Source organism: Microtus ochrogaster, chromosome 6 (assembly GCF_000317375.1).
Source record: "Microtus ochrogaster isolate Prairie Vole_2 chromosome 6, MicOch1.0, whole genome shotgun sequence".
Taxonomy (NCBI): Eukaryota; Metazoa; Chordata; class Mammalia; order Rodentia; family Cricetidae; genus Microtus; species Microtus ochrogaster.
Window position 1 is genome coordinate 44547920 of NC_022013.1, and position 9145 is coordinate 44557064.

The 9145-nt window shown below is 40.5% G+C and overlaps 1 protein-coding gene across 2 annotated transcripts in view; it reads left to right on the plus strand.

Annotated features, from left to right (window-relative positions):
* Ptprg (protein tyrosine phosphatase, receptor type G) overlaps positions 1-4057 on the plus strand; it is a 685269-nt gene extending 681212 nt beyond the window's left edge. For both annotated transcript variants that reach the window (XM_013346852.2, XM_026779901.1), the window contains 2 exons: positions 1978-2113; positions 3244-4057. In XM_013346852.2, coding sequence (XP_013202306.2) covers positions 1978-2113; positions 3244-3390 — 283 coding nt within the window. In that variant the 3' untranslated portion in view covers positions 3391-4057. The remainder of the gene's footprint in view (positions 1-1977; positions 2114-3243) is intronic.
* Positions 4058-9145: the final 5088 nt, after the last annotated feature.

The following is a 9145-nucleotide window of genomic DNA, read 5'->3' on the forward strand; positions in this document are numbered from 1 at the left end:
CTTGTAGACCAGGCTGGTCTCGAACTCACAGAGATCCACCTGCCTCTGCCTCCCGAGTGCTGGGATTAAAGGCGTGCGCCACCATTGCCCGGCTCTTACATATTTTTAAAAACATGAGTAAATACCATCCAACAAAATCTAGTATAAGAAGAGTTACATAGTATGAGAAAATAAGCTTTATCTTAGCAGTGTAACACTAATTAAGTAGTACCAAAATGTATTGGTGAATTCAAGATATTTTCAAAGGGGTTTTTTAAAAAATGAACAGCTACATAAAAATAAGTGGAAAAGCATCTATAATAAATAATGGAATAAAATGACAAGCATTCCTACCCCAACCAGTACCTTCAGCAAACAAACAAAAAAAAATAAGCCATCATTCTTAACCAGATATCACTTACAAGAAGCCCATCATACATAGTTTTCTTTTTTATTCCAAACTTGTATAGCTTGACCATAAAAGACCATAAAGAGCATGTCAGCTTCTAGTGCTGGCACACTGAACATTCCAGAGTCTCACCAAGGCAGTTAACACCAGAGACAGGAATAAACACCAAGAGACAAAGCCCCTCACCCGAAAGCCGGCAGATGACCAGGGTTTCAGGAGTTCTGCTGTGGGCCTGTACAGGCACACTTTGTCAACATGATTAATGTCTGTCTGCATCAGCTGAAGACAGACAGCTAGTCCCGCAAGAAGAGGCCATTCTGAGGAGAAGCAGAGCCTCCGTGAACCCAGGAATGAACGTAAAACACGGTGTGCAAGGGTATAGAAAAAACTCTGAGGCCCACATGACCTTAACAGATGGAGAAAGGGCAAGCTGTTCATGAAGAGAAAAACTAAAAGACCAGAAAAGCATGGCTTTCCTTGAACTCATCCATATATTCATGCAACGTAGCAAAAATCCTAACTACATTATTTATTCCTTGATAGTCTGGTTCCAAAATCACCATAAAACTGGGCAGAAGGGAACATAAGGTTTACAGGTATTTTGAATATGAAATGAAAATTTCCAGTACATGGGTTTAAAGACATAGCAGCAGTAGGCATTTGTAACCTAGACTTAAAACATGAAAAATAAAATTAGAAGATATAAATAAATCTTCACAGACAGAATTCTCAAACAGAATCCCCCTGCCCCAAAATAAAAGATGACCTAGATTTACATCAAACTGGACTGTATTTTAAGGAGACAAAAATGATCATAACAAAGTTTATAAAAACTAAAGAAAGGGTGAAAGACTTGAAACATGTACTAGAAATACTATAAAATCATTTATAAAATCATTTGAAAGAAATAAACCTAACAGATGTATCCAAAGTTTATTAATGAGGGAAGCTCAGAAGAATAAATGGGGATGGTCAAAAAAAGCCTATTAAGAACCTTCCTTGTTCTTAATCACCCATCAACTTCCCAATGTCTTTTAAGCTTTAAAATGAGGAGCAATTAGTATCCCTCCTGGGAAGACTATGGACAGGTGGTGGTCACTTTGAGGGAGGGCCTGTGGCACTTTTGAAATTTTCACTTTGAAATTTAATGTGAAATTAGTTTTAGAAGTGGTGGCGCAGGTCTTTAATCCCAGTACTCAGAGAGGCAGAGGCAGGCAGGTCTCTGGGAGTTCAAGGCCAACCTGGTCTACAAGAGCTAGTTCTGGGACAGGCACCAAAGCTACAGAGAAACCCTGTCTCAAAAAACAAAACAAAGTTCTGATTCCTTTTGAGCCGCATATATTCATACATAGTGATAGCCATGAGCTCATAGAAATTCTCTTGTGCAAACATTACAGTATGAGTGTAGCCCCCTGCTTTCTCTGTATATGACTGACATCAAAGTCATCAATGTAAACCAGCATCGCCACAAACAATAGGCACCAACCCAGCCTACTTAATGCCTAAGAAAATACGTGCTGGTACTTAGCGTCTACTGCATGCAGTCTGCTCGTACATCTGAGATTGCATCCTCCTTTTCCCCTCCCCAGGTATGGAGCGGTTTCTGCAGGAATGCTATGTGCCCTTACCACCTTGTCCCAGCAGCTGGAGAATGAAAATGCTGTGGATGTCTTCCAGGTGGCAAAAATGATCAATCTTATGAGACCTGGAGTATTCACAGACATCGTAAGTAGTTTGTGTCTATGTCAAACCTATCACATGCTCCTCAGATCTATACCATAGGCCAGGGGTTCTCAACTACAGGTGTTGACCAGGAGACATCTGGCAATATCTATAGAGACTTCCTGCTTTTCACAACTGGACGGAAGTCTGTAGCATTTAGTGTATAAAGGCCAAGGCTACTGCTAAACACTGTGCTACACACAAGACAGCCCTTGCCAACACAGAAGTATCTAGCCCAAAATATCAGTAATGTAGTTTTACAAAAATCACCACTAAAAACAAAAAAAAAAAACTTTGCTTAAGAGTAGAATGTTGTCCCGTTTAAAATAGGGATATTCCATGATCTTATGAGCCACAAACTCTGAAACAGGTTCTAGACCAGAAGGATATGAAGAAGGTATAGAACTCAACAATTCATGTGGCTGCCATTAAAGTTTCTTAATAAGATTTCTGCTGTTCTTGTCCCTCTGAGAATGCTTTTTTGGAGTATATTTCTGGTGTGGGAAGTCCTTCTGTATAAGTGTTGCTTTTATTAGTTAATGAATAAAGAAACTGCTTTGGGCCAGGCGATGGTGGCGCACGCCTTTAATCCCAGCACTCGGGAGGCAGAGGCAGAGGCAGGTGGATCTCTTTGAGTTCGAGACCAGCCTGGTCTACAGAGCTAGTTCCAGGACAGGCTCCAAAGCCACAGAGAAACCCTGTCTCGAAAAAGCAAAAAAAAAAAAAAAAAAAAAAAAAACTGCTTTGTCCTGTGATAGTGTAGTATAGAGCTAAGCTGGGTGGGTGGGGGGGACTAAACTGAGTGCTGGGAGAAAGAAGGCAGAGTCAAGGAGATGCCATTGGAGCTGCCAGAAGAGAAAGATGAAGGCCACCAGCTGAAACCTTGCCCTAGGCCACAAGCCTCATGGTAAAATATAAAATAACGGAAATGGGTTAATACTAGATGTAAGAGCTAGCTAGCAATATGTCTAAGTGGTTGGCCAAGCAGTGATTTAAATAATAGAGTTTCTGAGTGATTGTTTTGGGTCTGGGCAGCCGAGAACGAACAAGCACCCCCTCCTAGTACATATTTCTGATCGGTGTTTGCATCTTAGATAAAATGTCTGACCCGTGATTCCCCTCCTGTCTTCCAGGAACAATACCAGTTTGTCTACAAAGCGATGCTCAGCTTAGTCAGCACTAAAGAAAATGGAAATGGTCCCATGACAGGGGACAAAAATGGTGCTGTGCTGACCGGAGAAGAATCGGACCCTGCCGAGAGCATGGAGTCTCTGGTGTGACTGGACCCCCGGAAAGGGCAATTCATTTGTAAACTTCTGAGACTTGTAAAGACAGAACTTTTTTGAGGCCTTTTTTGCCAGACTCTAGGTTATACAATAACCCAGTTACTTTTTTACACTGATAAAAGTTTTGATATTTATTTTTTGCCATTTTATGTCTTAATGGTATCCTAGTGAGCATTTGCACCTGTTCATTTCACACAGTGAACCGCAACTTTACCCAGTTTGCACTATCTGATCAGTGTTACTGCCTATAACCTAATACTACAGCAAACCCTGATGTGACATTCCATGGCGACATACATGCTCCTCTCTAGTTCCGTGCAGTGAAGGTCTTGGTTATGACAAGGAACCTCAGTTTTGTTATTATTCTAAAGCGACTGCATTTTTCTAGCAGGCAACACTCTCTTTTTCTCGGTCCCCCTCTTTTTTAGGCACCGTTCAGTACTATACGCCTTCTGTTTTCATGGAGTGGATGGGCATCGTTTCCTATTGCAGGACCACAGGTTAAGGGGAGCCCCTAAGAAGTCTGTTCATGTCAATTCCATGTGTAATGGTTGAGGGATCCACTAAGAAGTGAAGAGGGCTTAAGAGTTGCTTCATGTGAACATCTCCTCTTAGTTACCAAGTTATATTCACAGTTGAAATGTGTCAAAATAAAGAATCATTCTGTATTACAGATTTCACAGTAGCTATGTGGACAGTGTGTGTTATTTCCATCCTGACTCTCTGAAGTAGCTGCTCCCTAAAATCAGGGCTGTCTCTTACAACGGAAAGGTGGCACTGTTTCGTACAGTTTTCTTAGGACTTTAGTTAATCTCCTCTAAGACTTTTTGGTATAGTACCATACCTCACAGTAGCTCCAACAACAGGAAAAAAATAGGTATTTAAATTTATATGTAGTATTCAAAAAAAAATCCCTACTAACTACTCCTATAGCAATCTAATAAAAAAAAACTACCTATAGACAGCATTCTTTTCTTTATTGTTTTGCCAAATGTTTCATAATAAATCTCTAAATTACATACTCTAATTAAGATTGAATTGGAAATATATTTGGGAAATTCCTACAGCTGAAGCAGTCTTATTTGGAGAAAGAAATTTGAGTTTTAAAGAGAAGACTCAGTTTTGAGTGGAGGGTGACATCTCCATTGTAGAGTAGGTTTCATGAGAAGGTTTGTGGATATTCATGAGCAGATGTACAACAGTAAAAGTGGTGAGAGTTGTTAGTAAGTCCTAGGTCCAGCTGGAATGGCTTTCAGCCCATAGTACATTATGGGAAAACTGGAAGCATTATTAGGAGATTTCATTTGAGTTTGTTTTCAACCAAACAAACCCCACTAAACTTTTCACCAAGATCTGTGTCTTCCTTTTCCCATCTCCTTTTGAAGGTCAGCTTCTGTCAGACTTGAAATCATCCCCCAGGCTTGGGCCCACGAAGGGAACAGGGTTTGGTTTCCTTATTATGCCAGTAAGCTTTACCTTGAGACCCTGCGCCTGCTGTCACTATTGGGGCAGCATTGCAATGGGAAGGAGGCGTTGTTCTTTGTGAGCTGCTGTCTGAAACTAGTCACGGATGTACTGTAGAACCAGAGCTGCTAAGGAGGTTAGTCCTTAGGACAGCCCAAGTCCAAGGGTTTCTATGCACGGGCCAGACCCAAAGAGTTCCATGAAGATACTTTGTGCAGGCTAAACTAGGCTTTTGAACACATGGAGAACTGAGAGCCTGGCTTTCGTGAATGACTAAACATGGTCTGTAAGGTGTCTGTGCCAGATAGCAAACTAAGCACATTTACCATTGCACATGTGTGCGTGTGTGCGTGCACACACACACACACACTTGACCCCACCAGAGGTGTCACCCTGCACAATTCAAAGAAGGACTGACTGTCGCTACAACTCTAGCGCTGAGCTAGAAGGGAAAAGATTCAGACTGTGGAGTTTCCTAGCTAATTAAACAGATTCTTTTTGTTGTACGCAGATCTGATATTAGCTGATGCTTTTCAGTTAGATGCTTGGTGGCTCTGCCATTCGGAATTAACATTCAAGTTGGGAGTTCATGGTCTCACAATTTTCCCTTAACAAAAGTAGCCTTGATTAGAAGACAAATAGCAAGCATTACTTCTGTGCTATTCACACAGGAGATTGGATTTGTGGAATTGCATATTCCCCACAACTCTGGGACTGTCTCTTACATGAGTGCGAGAATAAGGAGAAAAGAAGGGGATGAAACAACCAAGACAGAAATAAAATCAAGATGGGGTAGAAGCTCTCTGTGGGCAGCCTGCATATCTACAGCAGGCTTGAACCTGCAGATTCCAGCCTATTGCTATGTGCCCATTTTGCCAAAGTGGTCCACACCCCCTTCACTAAGGATAGTCACCATCAGCCATCTTCAGTTCTTTTGTATCTTCACTAGTCTTTGTTATTGGCAAAAGACATTGTGCATCTTTCCAGAGGCAGAGAGTTCCAAAGATGTTTTCTTTGAGACATAAACACATTGTTTAAGTACATAATAAGGTTATAACCACTTGCAGTCAAAGGGAAGGGATATGGCTAGTGTGTAAGTCCCTAAGATGCTGTTTGCATGTAAGATTTACCTCTAGGGAAATGAAAGACACACGCCAAACGAAGCTGAATTGTTAAAATTAGGTCAGGTGGACGCACTGGACATCAAAGATATATTAGAGACATCAGACCATGAGACCATCTTTAATGTTTTTTTTTTATCATAAGTTACCTTCTGAGCTTCAAGAATAGTACAGTTAGTTCAGTAATTCTCCTAATCTTTGTGCAAGTTTTGAGAGCCCTTTGTGAATAGAAGAGTCCTGTAGCGTGTTCAAGATGGAAGAGGGCTTATGGTGTTCGAGGGACAATGAAACCCGTAAGTAACCTGAGTTGTCTTATAAAGGCGGGGCACAGCTGCCTTCTCATGACTTTTTCTTAATTGCATATATGCTATATTTAAAATTAAAATATAGATACCAATTTACCAAAGATACACATAACTAATTCTAAGCAAAAAATAAATAAAAATAAAAAACCCTAATGCATCGTAATTTAAGAAAAAGTAATCATAATGTAGTTGTCTTAAGGCTTTTGCAGTTCCACTGGAAAATGTATTTTCAACCCCTGTGTTCTAAAATTTCTGTTCAAATGGTGCCAGTAAATTTTTATACGAAGGGAAAATGCCTGCTTTTTTTTTCTCTACAGCAGCTGTACTTTCACAGAACCCTTTGCATTTTCCCTTAGTTACCACTCACACACAATATTGGCTTTATTTATCTCTAGAAAGAAGGCATGATAAAAAGTATATATATATATATATAAGAAATTATAATGACATTTGGCCTCTACTTTTGTCTTAGCTGTTAAAATGTTTTTAGTATTTTTGTTAAATATTTGCAAAGGGAAACATTTTCTACAGAGGATAATTAATTTCAAGAAAAATATCTTGAGTTTTAAGAGATAAACATCTCCAGAAAAGGAGACAGTCAATTTTATAAAATGTCGTAACTCTCCAACATTTGGGGTAGTGACTCCTCTTTTGTTAGGACATTTGAAACAAACTAGCAAGCAGCCATTGTTTCTAAAGATCCCACCTTCATGTCGAAGCCTGTTTCTTTTACTTCCTTTCCAAATAGCTAAGAAATCATTAAAACTGTAAATATTTTGTTGCTTGAGTAAGCATCTCCTGGGAACTTTGTATCTATGGTATATAATCATAGAATTTTATATTTTCATATAAAGCTAATTTTTTTCTAGTTTCAACTGTGTCATAGTTTTCTGTTTTGTTCTGTTTTGTTTCCGTGGTGGATATGTGAACTTCTGTGTACTGAAGTAGCGAGAGCCATCTTTGCATTCCAAGAGAATCCAACGTGTGTTCCTCCTTTGAGGCTGTGGTTGTGAAAGTCGGGCTTGCTTTTTAATCCCATCGACCATTAGTGCAATAGCAGGTAGACATGACTAGTTCCCGAGTACATGTGTCGCACTGACTCATTTTGGAAAAAGTGAATTTTTTTTTTAAATGATTTGTTCCGTGGGGGCAGGGGTTTTATAACCTGGAAAATTTCCCTTTTTCCTTCTGTTTTAAACTATATCAAATCATTCTATTATAGTGTTATTTAATATGTAAATTGTATTGCTATACATAAAATAAAGTATGGTTTTTGATGTACCTCTTAGCATGGAGCATTTCTGTGAGATCCCGCTTCCCTTTTTTTAAATTGCCTTAACACTCAGCAGCCTTCCGTCACGGTAGGAAATGAAAGTCGGCGGTGGCCTTTACAAGCAAAAGGTCACGCTCTTGCCCTGATTTACCGATATTCCTCCTCCTTTTCTAAGGAAACAAGACAAAGCCTCGCCAGTGCCCCCTGCTGTGTGACGTCCACCAGTGTCTCAACCACGCTGGGAGCAACTTCCCGTCTGAACATTTGCTGTCTAGGAAGGAGGGGGTAGATCGCAGCAAGACACGTGGAGAGTCATGGAGTAGACGTAGGATCAGTACAAGTTCTTCTGTGTCCAACTTGAGTTCCTAGTTTACCATTCCCGTGTGCATGGGTGTGGGGAGGGGTGCACCTGTCCTGGAAGAATGCATCTCTCCCTCAAGTTATACCCTGGGTGACTCTACTCTCAGATTACTACAAATTGATTGTCTATATAAATCCTGATCAGGCAACAGGTATATTTTATTTGGCCTATATTTATTGTAATTCCTATCAGTTACGGACATTTACAATCTCCAGGAATGAAAACTAAGGTTCAATTTCTTCAAATTCTTTATCTGCAGGGCTCAGGGGGTGGTTCCGTGGGTTGAGTTTGGTTCTCCGGCACCTATGTAGAAGTTAGGTGCTGTAATACACCAGCGCCTGTAACCCTAGAGCAAGAGAGGTATAGGTGTGAACAGAGAAGGATCTCTATGGCTTGCTGGCAATTCACCGGAAGCAGCAGGCCCCGGAGGGAATGAGAGACACCACCATCACAGAAAACTAGGTAGGGACAACAAAGCAAAACACCAACATTGCACAAACCTGCACGCAACATAAAAACAACAACATAGTTTTGGCATTTCGGTAGAGATGGATTTTTAGACAAAGGCTGGAGGGACAGTTGTGCACCTCTGTGAGCAAGCAAGTGACCGTTCACTGCAGATGATCTGAGCTGCACACCATGCTCACAAAATTCCTCTTATTCTACATTAAACAGTTATTGGAAGATTTGCCTGTGGGTGGAAAGAAAGGAATGAGAAATATGGGGTCAAACAGCCAAATTCTAGTCAGTTTGGCCACTTACTGACAGATCTAGGGAAAGTTACTCCATCCCTCCCCAGGTGCTATTTTCCTCTTTTATAGAACACAACTAATGTTTACCTAGTTAAGCAACTGGGAGAAGTAAATGAGGTTATTTGTGTGAATATGGTGCATAGTGGGTACTCAATATCATCCATTATACAATCTTATAGTTTTGTTTTATGTAGTTACTTCGTATATCTATGACCAAACATGAAACAAAAATTTAGTTTGCTAATTTTCGTAACAATGCTAAGAGATTTCTATACCCCAGTGGCTCCTCCTCCCATATCCCTTCTTCCTGTACTGGAGTTTGAACCCAGGATCTTGTATGTGAGACACAAGCCTCTAGCTCTGTGATGTGTTCTTAGCCTCTCTCTCCACTTTTCTGCTTCCCCCCTTCTCTGTCTCTTTCTCCTCTTCTCTCTCTCTCTCTCTCTCTCTCTCTCTCTCTCTCTCTCTCTTTC